This window comes from Mus caroli, chromosome 3 (assembly GCF_900094665.2).
Source record: "Mus caroli chromosome 3, CAROLI_EIJ_v1.1, whole genome shotgun sequence".
NCBI lineage: Eukaryota > Metazoa > Chordata > Mammalia > Rodentia > Muridae > Mus > Mus caroli.
In genome coordinates this window covers 14,870,976-14,886,016 of record NC_034572.1, presented here as the reverse complement: position 1 = coordinate 14,886,016, position 15,041 = coordinate 14,870,976, and the positions used below count along the sequence as shown (strand labels likewise).

Sequence of the window (15,041 nt, the reverse complement as noted above, 5' to 3'; positions counted from 1 at the left end):
ACGAGAGCTCCTTCTCCAGTGTTCACTCACAAAACTTGGAGAAGTGAATTCATGACAAGACTGCAAACAGTTTACATAGTATTTGGCTTTTTATAATGGATACATCAATTTTATCTCCCTGTTAAAGTGGCAGTTATTATTTTGCTCCTGAGAAACAGAGCCTGTAATTTCAGAGTTGGTTTGTCTATTTGACCTTTCAGTAAAACAGCTAAATTGATCATTATTAGAATGTCACTTTCCCAGCAGAGGAATAAAAGTGCAAAAATAAATAAAGTTCCAGTGTTGTGAGACACAGATGCGAAAGCAATGTTAATAGAATGAGCTCATTAAAACTTATTTGCTAGAAAAAACTATATTCCCTCATACAACCTTCTTCTCTGTAGAAGTGACTTCATCTCACTATCACATCCCCCCCACCCCGATTTCTTGCAATAATTAAGTTCCGACAATGTTACCCAGTAAACGGAGGCCGTTCCTGAGCACAATCAGTTTTCACTTTCTTCCTTGCAGTGAGAATTCCAGCACAAGGCACCCACAGAACAGTGAGTGTAAGCTTGCGAGTCCTGAAACACAGTGCTTCTCACAGTGGGGACTCTGCTTAAAAATGATTTGATACCCTGAACACTTCAACTAAATTTAAGGGACATAGCTAAATTTTCGTTCACTTTAGTTTGTTTTGGAAAATTAAATAGATCATTTCAAAGAACACAGGACATATAGTCACACTCAAGGGAAATCATGTTCTCTGTCTCCTATCTCTGTTAGCTTTATTTATTTTTTTAATGCAATGAATAAATTGTGAAATTAATCTCACATATAGAAGCTTCCTGGCCTTCTTATCTCCTGGATTGCTTACCTCTCAATCTCTAGTTGCAGTTAGAGGGATATTTTCATGCTTGAAACCATAGTGGATGGGTTAATCTCAAAGGTTATTTATATAAAACCATCTTATTATTTTATTTCTTTATGTTTAGTAGCACTGGGTGGAGATACAGGGCTGGCTATTGGCTCTGGCACTTTGCCCCATTACTCATACTCACTAGGAGGATGAGAACACTTTCAGGGGTCTAAATCTTGAACAGTATGATATTTGATAAGTGTTCAGGTCTGGATACAGGTACTGCTCTGAAATTCTAAGAAATAAAGAATAGCCAATAGCCCCCCTCAACTTTCTGATCACTACACCTGTGCCCCCCCCCCATTTTTATTTCTGATGACTGCATCTGCCCCCAAACACACACACACACACACACACACACTTGTATTTTTTATCACTGCACCTGCCCCCCCCCATACACACACTGATCTTTCTGATCACTACACACTCTCTCTTTCTTCCTCCTTAGTCTTTCTCATCTCTATTTTTTTTCTTCAGCTTCATTATTTTTTCCTGTGGGGTCATTTTAATAACATGTACATTTTTAGATCCTGGATGAGAACAAGTCAGTTATGAATTACATTTCCCTGATGACTCTTTTCCCTTTGCTTCTGTTTGTAATGGGCCACTGCATCTAACCTGTACATACTCTCTTCTATGTTAGGATGATGAACCTTAAGGTACAGGGAACCCACATTGCTACTGAGGCTCTGCCTCTGATAAGATGGTACAAAGGAACAGGGCAGGGTACTATATCTTCTTATGGATCAATCCTTCTGAGTCAACAGGACACTGAGTGCTTGAAGTCACCTACTCATGGCAGAGTTGCCTCTGCAGTTCTGTGAAAACGTAAGCATAGGCATATGAAATGATGCTAAACAGAATTAATTGGCAAGAGATTGTGAATTAAAACCATAAGAAAGAACACACAGATACATTACAATGGCTAAGTGTAGAGGACGATGCAGTACTCCACTGGATAAGATGATAAAGGCCTGGAACTCTCACATTCTCAGTGGGAGGACACAATTAATAGACTGTGGAAAACAGATTGATAATTTCTAGTGAAGTTATTTATACAACTCTAAACCTAATAGTTCCATTCCTGGGTACTTACTCAGAATTAATAAAGGAAAAATCTTGGGCATAGGTATGTCATGAAAATGCTCAGAGCCCCACAGAACAAACGGATCACCAGATCATAGTTAGCTTAGGTACTGCCCTTGGCCCTGTGTATGGATACTGGAGAATTGAAACCAGGCATATTGGATCCAGTCTATGAAACTTTTCCTGAAGACTGCTAGATGGAACAATGCCCAAGGATTTTCAACACTATTCTCCTCCTGGCTTCTCCCTTTTTACCAGCACCTAAGGTTTAAACATATCACGGCAGCTACAACCTGTATGTGAATAGAGACCATTTATATACACTCTGGGGTGTCCCAGAGCAGGCAAGTATGAGCAGAAAACAGATAAGTTTTGTTATTAAGAAATATTTCATCTTGGGATCAATTGTTGAAGAAAACATAACAATGTTAAATATGAAAGTACCTAAATAGAACTTTAAAATATCTGAGGAAAATCCCTCATAGATCTTCAAGGTCTAAGTAAATTCACAAGTATAATAAGAGGTCTCAAAATTCCTTTCTCAGCCATTAATAGAACTGAGAACAGAAAATCAGAATGAGCACTGTAGACTTGAACTACATCATCAATCACCTGACTTGACATATTTATAGAAAATGTAAGGCAGTCACAACAGGAAACTTGTATTTCTCAGAACATGTGCATGTTCACCAAGTCACATTCTGAACGGTAAATCATAAATTTAGAAGGATGGAAGCACACAATCAAATAGAATCAAATAGTAAAAAAAAAAAAATCTGGAAAAGAAATCCCCAATGTCTCAAACTTCATCAACCCTCATCTAAATAACCCATGCATCAGTGAAGAAATTATTACACCAATCAACAAATGTTTTAAAGAAAATTAAAAAGACACATGTTAAAACTCATAGGATCCAACTAAAGCAATGACTTTTTTTTTTTTTTTTTTTATTACATATTTTCCTCAATTACATTTCCAATACTATCCCAAAAGTCCCCCATAGCGCCCCCCACTTCCCTACCCACCCATTCCCATTCTTTTGGCCCTGGCATTCCCCTATATTGGGGCATATAAAGTTTGCAAGTCCAATGGGCCTCTCTTTCCATTGATGGCCGACTAGGCCATCTTTCGATACATATGCAGCTAGAGACAAGAGCTCCAGGGTTCTGGTTAGTACATTATGTTGTTCCAACAATAGGGTTGCAGATCCCTTTAGCTCCTTGGATACTTTCTCTAGCTTCTCCATTGGGAGCCCTGTGATACATCCAATAGCTGACTGTGAACATCCACTCCTGTGTTTTAAAGCAATGACTTTATGGCACCAGACATTCATATTGCAGAACAAGAAAAATAATGAATCAACAAATGAAGCTTTCATCATTAAGAAGAGAAAGAGAGAGAGACAGGGAGAGCAAGCAAGAGAATAAAGATAAGAAAAGATAAGAAAAAGTAAGAACAAGAAGACAAACAATAAATAATAGAAAAGGGGCCAAAGATCAAGAAAACCAATAAAACTGCAAATTAATCCTTTAAAAAATAGTAAAACTAATAAATAGTAAAAATAATTTTAAAGTCAGGTCAAAGGTGACAAACTTATTCATTTGAAGGTTTTTTATAGCACAATAATAATCAGTTAGTGAAGAAAATGAAGAAAAATGGCCTAAAAGAGAATTGAGAGAGGCCCATGCAGGTTCAACCAACCACATTTCTAGAAGGAAGGGGGAGTCTCTCAAAAAGGGAAAGAGAATGTGTCATGACAGGTTCACGACAACCAAGAAAGGAAAAAAAAACCAAAACAAACAAACAAACAAACAACCCCTTCAGTCTCACCTTATATATTCAGACTAACAAAATCCCACTAACGCTTAAAAGCTAAAATTATAAAAATACTACAGAACATAGGAGTAGGTCTTTGTGATTTTAAATTAAGCAATGTTTCTTACGTAGAATATAAGTCAGAACCCATAAAGGTAAAGTGACCAAGTCAATAAAAGTCATTTAGTCTTTGAATCAATACTGTTGAAGACCAGGTAAATTTGAAAGGTAACAAACATTTTAAATAACTGTATTGATAGCTACAAAATGACATAAAATTGTCACAGCTCATTAAAGTATACCCTTGCAATGGGTCAGCTTTAGTATATGTATAACTCAAGAAGGCTGCCTTTAATAAAATACACATTTTCACCCATCTCGCATCAGACTGCCTCTAACGTGTACATCTTGCCTTTGTCCTACTGAGACACGGGATCTTAGCAACCCTCACATGGACATGGGGCAGACATCACAGGTTGCATGGAGTTTACAGCTTCACAGGCAGGAACAACACCCGTGCAACCACTGAGCTATAAATAAGTACCTAGGGAGATACTTGCAAATCAGCATGAAAGCATGTAGTTTCTGTGAGAATTTAGCAACAGAAAATGCAATTTGAGAAATGCAAAGAATTGTCCGTTTGCTGGGCATCTTGTGTGGTTATCATTGACTCTAAATGAGTCCCCCTATGACAACATCCTGAAATGGACTCCAGATGTCTCTGCACTAGCATCCTCACTTTCCAACATAGCTGGCAGAGAGCAGAATGTGATCAAAACAAATTGCATGACACTCTGAAAACTCCACATAAAGTTTTCCCAAAAAAAAAAATCAAATTTCAAATAAACATATGGAGAGCATCAAATGTTATTTCCACCAAACTCTCTTTGCTTCAGCTAAACATAGTAAACACGAGCTCAAACTTTGGGTCTCTGCACAGTTTTCTAGCAGGAATAGGTGAGAAGGTTCAAAGTTCTTCCTGCAAAGGGGAAGAACTAGCACCTTTTAAAATATGAATCGACAAGTGGGATGAATCCAAAAATTGAAAACAATAATTTTCAGAGAAAATGGGGACAAGAATGGTAACAGTCCACCTTTGATCTATTAAAGAGTAGCATATTCACACCCCTCCCCCAGTGTAGAGGGAGTTGATTTCTGTTTTTCCATGACCAGATCATGTAAGAATGATCTGCTTGTGTTCTGGAGTCAAGGGTGGGATTTACAAGGAATATGTAGAAAATACCTGGGAATAAACCACCTTAAAAGGTTTAGAACTCAGCCACTGGGGCTGAGGTGAGCTTGAAGGCGAACGATTTATTGTGATGCTTGGGTTTCTGAGGCAATACACCTCCTGTCCTAGAAATACTACTAGTGACCATCAGCGAGTTGGGACAGCTCTGGTATCACATCCAAGATATTTAAGAGAAGACCAGAGCTGGGCATGGTGACACACGCCTTTTATCCCAGCACTCGGGAGGCAGAGGCAGGTGGATTTCTGAGTTCGAAGCCAGCCTGGTCTACAAAGTGACTTCCAGGACAGCCCCAAGGCTATACAGAGAAACCCTGTCTCGAACCTCTCCCCCTCCGCCCACAAAAAAGAGAAGACCAGGAGTGCAGAGTGACATTACAAGCTAAATGTATACTGGGCAAATAGTTATCTAGTGGTTCTGTGTATTGAAGTTGCACCAGACTTTGGGACCATTGTGAGGTCTTTACAACCCTGTTTATGTCTGATTTCCTGGGTCCAAGAGTGGTTCCCATTATGATCAGGTTAGCTTTGCTACATAAAAATGCCTTTTCTCAAACATAAAACTGCACAATCAAGATGGCTTTGTAACAACAAATACCAAACCACTGCATCAAACCCCAGCCCTCCTGCCTCACTCCCATCTCACCATACAGGCAGATGAATGCATACAGCCATGAAGCATGACACCCCCTCACAGCCTCAGAGGATATTGTAAGGATACAAGGTGACAGGGTTCCAAACCAACATTCTTAGAATATAGCCGGAACCCTTTAGACAATTATTCAGATCCACAGTTAGCACCTGCTTCCAGTAACCATGTAGCTTTCTGTCCCTGTTTTTGTGCCCAAGACCATTGGCTATGATTCCATTTTACCACAGATAATGTGAAGAGCAGGAGTCAGGCCACTGAATAGATGATATGCATGACCAGGACATTTGATTGTATACAAGTTCACAGCTGACTGTTTAGACATTAGGTGGGTGGAGGTTTTGCTCACACAGTTACAGATACAGCTGGTACACACAGAGATCCTACAGCCACTGCAGAGCAGATGGCTAATGAGACAGGAGAGAGGCCTTTCATGACAGGTTAGGGAACCTAAAATAGCTGGTGCCTTTTAGCTCCAAGGATCCTGGACTTGGCTAAGGGCGCACGGAGCAAGGGCTTAGGCCAGTAGAGCCCTTCACTCAAAAGTGAATGTACTTGAGCTCTGCAAATACTGCTAACTAAATTGGTAACTTTCAAAGGATTAAAATCAAAATATAATATGTCACTCCCTAAGCAAACCTAATAGCTTGCCTATGAGAAGTGTAACTTGAAACATAAGGAAGGGACTGTTGAATGAAATAATGGATTTTCTTTGATTTAGATTCTTATGGTTTTATGTGCATATTAATGCCTGTCTCTTCGCTCTATGTACCTAATGACTGCTACACAAGCAGTATCTTTTTCTCAGAGACCTCCTCTCCAAGGAAAGACCCTGAAAAGAATAAAGGTTCTAAGAAAACTGAGAAATCACTTAGTCCTAGACTAGTGCAGAGTCTGACCTGAACAGCATTCTCGACAGGGTGCCTCCTGAACATCTCTGGGAAGACAGGGGGAACGCTGCTCCTAAGCCTACATTAGACCTACATGCTCCTGAATGGGTTCTTTGTTGCTTCTCCCTCTGCTAAGCTGGACCCCTCTAATGGCCAATAGGAGGGTTCATCCCTACTGGAATACTGAATAATTGTCTATGACGTCAGGTTCTCCATGCAAGGGTAATGGAGGGAGTCTTTTTGAGACAGTGCATGGGCCCCTGTACTATAGGGAGGGAGCTTGGGGCCTTGAGTGAAACAGTTTTAGATGGCTGAACATCAAGGCTTCTGAGGAGTGCATCTCTGAGCCTACAGAAGAGGAACACTATGAAAGAAAATACATGAGATGTTAGTAAATGGAAAATAAAATATTTCCTACCCATTAAAGCAAAAATCAAGCACTGAATCTGACTCCAGATGTAGTAGAGAATAAGAAAAGCCAGAAGTGCTAGGCAGATTGCTAACTCCTGTGAGAAAACAAGAAGAAATCTTCACTGACATCATCACAAATAATTTCTTTTAGACATATCATTTATACAAACTTTTTGCACTGGATGGGAGATCTACTATTTGTTACTTGTGGAGATATTGTACAACTGTGAATAGCAGTCAGATACAAAAGCATGGCACTCAACTCTCCAAACTGATGTCCCTCTGACACCTGGAGAGACTGGGTCCACTTGAGCCGATACAAGATACTCATGCTATTCACTGTTCATTGACACCTGATGGTGGAGGACTACAGACCCGCACAAGTTGAATGGCAGCTTGTCTAGCAGCTCTCACTCCTCACACACATTATTTGGAGTCTGCCTGACTAACATTCTTCCTCCGGAAGAAACTGAAAATGGGCTCTATCAGCTCTTAGAGACACACAAACATCTAATGAAGCATTAGAAGGAAGGCTTGGACTTCAAATTTTCATTATAAAAGTAAAAGTTTATCAGGCCATATCATTAAATTTTTTTATCAATGTTTCTATAAAAATACAGGAAAGCCTGTGTTTTCCTGCCTGGAGGAACACAAGGTTAAGAAGCACTGGTTTGATTAAGCCAAGACTATCGAACCATTGCAAGTGCATTTCTGGAAGACATAAATCCAAGATGATTTTGCAGAGCAAATTTAAACGAATTCAAATATGTTTCTTGGTGATTGCTAGGAATGACTCCAAAGCAGGTGGTTAGTCTTCAGAAGCCCAGGGGAGATCATGAAGGCTGAGTAAGGGCAAGTAAACTTCACAAAGAACCAGCAACACCAGCCAGCCAGCCATTGCAAATAAAACAGCTTTGCACAGCATGCCTAAGGGCTAGGCTTGTTTGCACCTCATCTCCATGGGGAGATGGGGTCACCATGGACAAAGGGAATCAGCTTTATTTGGTTCTTTGTTTACTCTTGAGTAGAATGCTTAAGTGCAAGCCAGCCATGGAGAATGAGCTAGTGCTGCATTTTCCCAGGGCAGTGGCTTCCCTCTGATCTCTGGATATGCCTATTCCAGCAGGGCTGTGCAAATGTGGTAAAGCATACAGACACAAGAGCGTCAACACTAACCTGAGAGGTAGCTGCAGTTGAACTAGACTCCTTACCACTCACTGCTGCCTGCTCATTGGTTGCGGCTTCTGCCACTTCTGCGGACTGCACACTGGAATCCTCAGTGCCCAGAGGCCCTATTTGACCCAGACCTTCACTCCCATGAGTGCAAGGTGGGTTGGAGCTGGTTTTCCGGCTTTGGCCTTTATACCAACTAGGGTAAAACAAGGGATCCGCAGTTTCCGCTGCTGAAGGGCCTGAAGTTTCAGACTGTGTGGTCTGCTGAGAGCCAATGGGCACCACCTCCCCCTTAATCAGAAGAAATGGATTGGCAAATTAAAAAAAAAAAAAAAAGAAGAAAAAGAAGAAGAAGAAAAAGAGGAAAGAGCAGTTGGTGTCATTTCCCTTTGGGTTTGAACACCCTGAGCTCTTTGGGGTGCTGGGGCAAAATGCTCATCACTGGGCTGTGCCTCTGACTGGCATCTACATGTTTATGTTCTTGCCTTCCACTAGATGGTAGCCCAGATGGAGCAAAGCACAAGCCTTGAGTGAAATGTTGCATATACAATACCACATATGGCAAGTTATTGACCAGAATTAACTCTGGCATTATGAATGGGTTTCAAAACCTGATTTTTAAAAATCAACACTGACCTAATTGATCAAACCCATCCCTCATTAATGTTGTCCCTACTTTCAATGTCAATGCAACTGGGATACTCAGAAGTTCAAGATTCTGGGAAATAAAAATTGTTATGTCCTGGATTCCTATGGAGACAGAGTACCAAATAGAATTCCATGTCCGAGTTCTCTGGGGTTTTTTTTTCTCTGTCAACAATCTCAGAATCCCACAGAAGCAGAACCAGAATTTTTGATGAGCCTGTTGTTCCCAGCACATACAACAACTGAGATTCTGGGCACAGAAGTGCTCTGGAAGTCCACATAAAGCCCCAGACAGGACAGTGGCCTCTAAAAGCCTTGAGTAAGCTGAGCAGGTGCCTCTTCAAAGACTTTGGACTACACTTTCTTCAAGTAACAAACAAATGGAAAAACAGGCTTCCTCTGCTTGCCCTCCGAGGAGAAGGCAGAGGTGTGCTTCAGGATGAGCTACTCTACCTGCTATGCCTTCTCTAGTTACTTCCTCCATTATGGACACGAGAGTCAAGGTTCTGAAGTACAATCATTGTCATTCTAACCTAGTATAATTTCTACACTGTACTCAGGAACAAAAGGTACTCTATATTCTCATGAGCAACTCTTATTGCTCTATTTCTCTCTCCCCCCCCCCCCCCCCCCACATACACAGAGATTGCCTCAGATCTGAAAGTGTTGGAAGAAAAGTGGCATTAAATTAAATGTTGCTAACCACAATAATGGTGATGAACCTTCTAGGCCATCTAGAGGGCGTTTCTCTCTGGCATTGTAACTGTCCTGATCTCCTCTCGTCTGCCACCAACAAGTATGTCACACAGTTATCTTTTTCTTAGAGTAGAATAAATTGTTTAGAGTACTTGGCAGCACGGTAGTTTAGCAGGAAGGGGCTAGTGAATGGTTACCTGTGTCAGCAGGACATCTGCAGCAGGTGGCATGGATGACAATGGTTCTGGAGAGGAAGAAGGTAGTGGCTCTGGGGCGACCTGGAGCTCTGCGGCCAGCTGAGAGGGCTCTGCAGCTTCCTCCAGAGTCTCCACTTCCCCTGAAGATGCTATTTGAACATTTTCTGCCTCTTCTACTTCTACTGCATCCTCTCCTTCTCCTTCTTCATCTATTTCTCCCGCATCTTCTTCATCTTCCTCTTCTAGAGAGATAAGATATTTTTAAACTTTTTATTAACTACTACCATTGTAGCCATAGAGACAGTTAAAAACTAACAACTACAAGCCTAGGGACACTTAACAATGGACCAGGTCTACCATGTTGAAATCTTGTGGTTCTCACAAAGAACCATTGCTTTGCTTTTATCCCCACTATGAAGCTGTGTGCCCTGTCCCACATACAACCTCACTTATAGATCGCATTTCTGACATAGCCAGCATTTCTATAAGCTCCTGGAGAGAGGAGGTTTTCACCTACTTATTTCTGTCTTGTTAAATGGAAATGCAACCCTCTTCCCTATCAGAAAACACTGGTTTATTTTAATTCAGTGAATGCATTCACTTTTCATTATAATAAATATAATTAAGCACAAATCATAATAAATCATAATAATCTATTATGAAGATTTGGCTGTAAACTTGTGTCTGTGGGGCTGGTGTAATTTCATGGCATAGCTGGAGGTCTAGCCCAGTACTGTTTACATTTCTCTTTTACATTGCTATGACTCAAGGCAGTGACAACTGGTGTTCAATCCAGAGTTATTGTCCCCCCTCAAGCATTTCAGCAGGATATTTCTAAGAATGGGAATTCTGAGCCCAAAGTGAAAGACACAATTATAGCTCATGGACCCTAGCCTATTTCCACACGACAACCAACTCTGTGACTTGTTACTATCTCATTCTCAAGTTGAGGGACTGTCATACCTAGCTCAGATGTCTTCTGTGTTTTCTTTTCAACTGGCATTTAAACTTTTTCCTTTACATCAATATGATTCATACTACATGGTGGATTTGAAGTTGAGTTATCATCACTTATCAATTATTAATGATTTCATTACCCAGAGTCAATCCCTTGATAATGAATGACATTAAAATACTATAAAAATAAACAGTCAATGGCCATGTGATCCTGTAGTAAGACTGAGGGTCACGCTGGTTTGTGATCCTGTGGAGGTCTGCGTGTCCATTCTGAAGGGTTTTGCACATTTCCCCCATTCTGCTTACTCGGCAGCTCTTGCACATGTGCCCTTCGAACAGATAGTCAAAGAAGCTACGCACCTCTAGAAAAGTCAATTTCACGGATAATTTTTTCTTCTCTATTGAGATTGACAGTGAAGTTGCTCATGATCTCATAACCTTGTTCTAGTTTCTCCATCTGAAATGCCTTTGATGCTTCCACGATCCTGTAGCAAAGACACTTGTTATTTTCTGTTACTGTTTAAAGTCTGGTGACCTTGGGTAAAAACGAAAAGTGTGCTGTTCAATCCAAGAGAAAGTACTCACTTTTGCAACAGGGTCTTGGCATTCTGTGAAAGCAACAGAGAGGAGCTTACTTGAACTCTTTGCATGAAGTTGGTGAAACTTAATTCCTCCACTTGTGAGTCTAAATCTCCTAGCTCAGGTCCTAAATGCCACCCTCTCTACTTAATATCAAATGTATGAAGCTTTTAGTTAATGAAATAGACTTTTAAATGAGATCTGAACAAAAGAGTGAAAATGTGATCACAGTTAATTCTCAGCACCCACCCTTCGGGTTTGTGTCTCTGCTGCCAAAAAGCATTACCTGCAGAAATACTGCCATTTCAGGCTCATCCATGAACTGGATTCCTGACTCCACCAACTTGGATACGTTCTCCAGGTGATCGGAATACTTCCTGATAAGAGTTCGGACATGTTCCAGTTTCTCCTCCTGTGTTCGAGTGATGGCTTGGGTCATTTCAGTCTTCCTCTCCTCCAGGATGCCGTATAGGTGATCAAACTTCTCACACAGGTCCTGTTTCTGCTTTCTGCAGCACTCCTGTTAGTTGGGTTAACCAGGGTTACAAATGGGTTGTGAGGAAAATCAGCTGGACATTTTAGGAGACAAGAGCATTTATCTATAGAAGGCATGCACTTTTCTTCCCGCTTCGGCTGTCTCTGTAGGTGTAAACACTGGGGTAAAGCTTTGAAAGCGGAATATCATTGTTTAACTTTCTGAAATTTCATAATAGTCACCACCTGTGGCACATATCTACCAGTGGAAACAGATTAACAAAAACAAACCAAAACCAAAAAACCAACTTCAAACAAGCAAACAAAAAACAAACCAACCCACATACTATTAAACAACTAGAGAAGGGCTAGAGAGATGGTTTGATAGTTAAGGGTGCTGGTTATGCTTACAAAAGACCTGGGTTCAATTTCTGTCACCTACATTGTGGCTTACAACTATCTGTAGCCCCAGCTCCAGGGCATCCAATGTCCTCTCCTAATTTCTGTGGGGATAGGCAAAGCACTCAAGCACATAAAATAAAAGGGTGAAAGCCAGGGTACAAAGGTAATTTTTTTTGTGTGTGTGTGCATTTGTGGAGCATACTTGCACTTTTAGACAGACCCAGAGTCTATTTCCAAGAATGACTATATTTATGTCTATTTATCTATCAATCTATATACACACACACATATATATATACTCAAGACATAAGTAGAAAGAATGGTCTGGCAACAAAGGGCACAAGGTTTACTAAGCTGAAAGAGCATGAGATAAAGGTCCCAGTGAGATCACAGGTGTCAGACATAAATTACTTGGGTTGCCATGGCAGGAGAGTGAAGCGAAATAACCAAGTATCTCAACCTACATGCAGCCCTGAGGCCCTGGACACAGGAACAGTCAGATCTTAAGACACTGGCGTGCGCTCGAGTGCACACACACACACACACACACACACACACACATACACACACACACCGAGCCTACTAGAGCTGAAAAAACCAAAGGCAGATGAATGGGAGAGCCAGACGGTTAATTGTGATGTAACATAGATTCATGAGGCATATAGACACCACCTATGACACATATCTACATCTGCTAAAGAGAGGGAAATGTTGAAAGAAAGCCCCTCTCCTCCTTCTGCAAGTCTGACTCTCACATTTACAATATGTGGCAGTTCAGTACAATCTAATCTATAAGTATAAACATACATATTAGCATCCCCATTCTGTAAACAAATGATAGAATAGTAGGTTTCCAATTAGGGTGTATGACCTCCCAGACAAGACCCTTAGATCAGGATTATAGTACCAGTCATGAGGTTCCTAAGCTTCAGTAAGAGTGTGTCTAGTTCCTCCCATGGTAGTGGGCATGGTTAATGTAGATACTCATAACTGGTCAAAGTGCTGAGAATAAGTGGGGGTTGATTGGCCCTAAATGGTACATTTATGTCACTCCCTTACTCAAAGCCAAAGAACATCATAGAAGTAGAGGAGATGAGTGGGGGAGGGGGGACAGAATATAGGAGTCAGAGACGAGAGGAATGCTATAAAATGATGTCTTGTAGACATGACATGGCTGTGGCACTCCTGAACTCATAGAAGCATAGTTACTTGTCAAGACCTGCACAAGACTGAGCTGCTAACATTGCTTACAGGGAAGAGGATTTCTGAGTCTTTACCCTGGCTTAGGAGTGTTGTGTGAAATATTAAAAATGGCACCACCCCACACTAGTGCCGGCTTCTCTCTGGCCCCGGTGGTCTTGTTGCCTCTATGGCTAGCCCCAAGCAGCGGTCTTCTCAGCTCCAGTTCGCCTGACTCAGAGGCGCTAGTACCTTTCTAGTCATCTACCCCCTGAGGCTAGCTGTCACAAATCCCTGTAACCCAATAAATCAAACTCTAGAAACTTATAATTATCAGTCAGTTTTATATATCAATAACTTCTCAATTCACAAGATGACCACACAATAAATTCAAAGCCAGTTGATAATGATACAAACTTCCCACCTAGATTATACAAGTTATCCCAATTATTCTACCCTTTTATGATATTCGTAGCTACCTGTGGTTATATGAAGCCACATGGATAAGGTTCATCCTCTTCTCCATCCATTTTCTCTCATCTCCTCCTCCTCCTCCTCTCTTCCTGCCCCTGTCTCTGAAACTCTTAGCTCTGCCTTCCTTTTCCCTGTCCAATCATAGGCTTCTTGTATTAATATTTAAATTAATTGGACAGGGAAAATTCTGCTACATAGGAGCTATTGGCAGTTAATGACTGCTGGGAAAGAGGGTAGATTCTTTTCAGAATTATTACCACTGCTAAGTTGTCCATGCTGCAGTAAATAGCCCCACACATGAGCTCATGCAAACAACCTACGTGAATACAATAATATAAAAACAGAAAGTAGGAGAAAGCTTTGGGAAGAAGGAAATATTCATGGAGAGGTATTGGGAGGAAGATATGATCAAAGTATATTATACCCATGAAACTGTCAAATTTTTTTTTTTTTAATTTGGTTGGTTTTTGGTTTTTGGCTGTTGTTGTTGTTGTTGCTGTTGCTGCTGCTGTTGCTGCTGCTGTTGTTATTGTTGTTTGAGACAAGGTTTCTTTATGTAGTCCTGGCTTTCTGGGACTCACTATTTAGACCAGGCTAGCTTCAAACTCGCAGAGATCCATCTGCCTCTGGAATGCTATGTTTAAAAGCATGCACCACCAAGTTCAGCCCAAATAATGAAAAATTTAAAACTTCCATAAAATGTTTGTGAACTGAACAAAGGCCATTTATTAGGTCGGCTGAATCTAATATCTAACAGAAAAGGCGCATGTTCTCCTCTTGCCTATTTGGCCTTTAACATGATTCTCTGTAGACTGTGACAAAATACAAAAACAAAAACCTCCCCCTGGAGTGTGAAAATTCAGCCTTCACCCCTGGAACTCTAATTGGAACTCTGAAGCTTTGATAAAATACAATTTTTAAGTAACCCAATGTGGTTCACACAGGAAACTCTTTAGAATGGCAAGTCTCACTTATTCGTTTTGTTCCCTCTGTGGCGGACTTGGTGCCCCTCGATCTTGGGGACAGGACCACAAGAATTCTATCAACAAACAATAAACACCCTGAGTGTCAGTTTTCTTAGGTCAATTAAGGAACAGGCATGTACTACAACTGAAATAGTCAATCATTCTGAATCAAATCCTTCCCGTGTCTCTGTAAATATGAACCTGCACCCCTCTCAGTGGTGACCCTGTAGTACCCTGCACCCCTCTCCGTGGTCACCGTGTAGTATCCTGCACCCCTCTCCGTGGTCACCGTGTAGTATCCT

At 41.0% G+C, this 15,041-nt stretch overlaps 1 protein-coding gene across 4 annotated transcripts in view; it reads right to left on the bottom strand.

Moving 5' to 3' along the window:
- Trim55 (tripartite motif containing 55) overlaps positions 1 to 15,041 on the bottom strand; it is a 48,872-nt gene that overhangs the window by 10,961 nt on the left and 22,870 nt on the right. The window contains exons 5-10 of one of the 4 annotated variants that reach the window (XM_029475361.1): positions 11,532 to 11,765; positions 11,252 to 11,274; positions 11,027 to 11,151; positions 9,710 to 9,951; positions 8,175 to 8,462; positions 7,006 to 7,093 (exon numbers count right to left, since the gene is read on the bottom strand). In XM_029475361.1, coding sequence (XP_029331221.1) covers positions 7,006 to 7,093; positions 8,175 to 8,462; positions 9,710 to 9,951; positions 11,027 to 11,151; positions 11,252 to 11,274; positions 11,532 to 11,765 — 1,000 coding nt within the window. Of the gene's footprint in view, positions 1 to 5,694; positions 6,952 to 7,005; positions 7,094 to 8,174; positions 8,463 to 9,709; positions 9,952 to 11,026; positions 11,152 to 11,251; positions 11,275 to 11,531; positions 11,766 to 15,041 lie in introns of those variants that run through there. The other 3 variants (XM_029475362.1, XM_021158626.2, XM_029475363.1) reach the window with 3 other exon arrangements.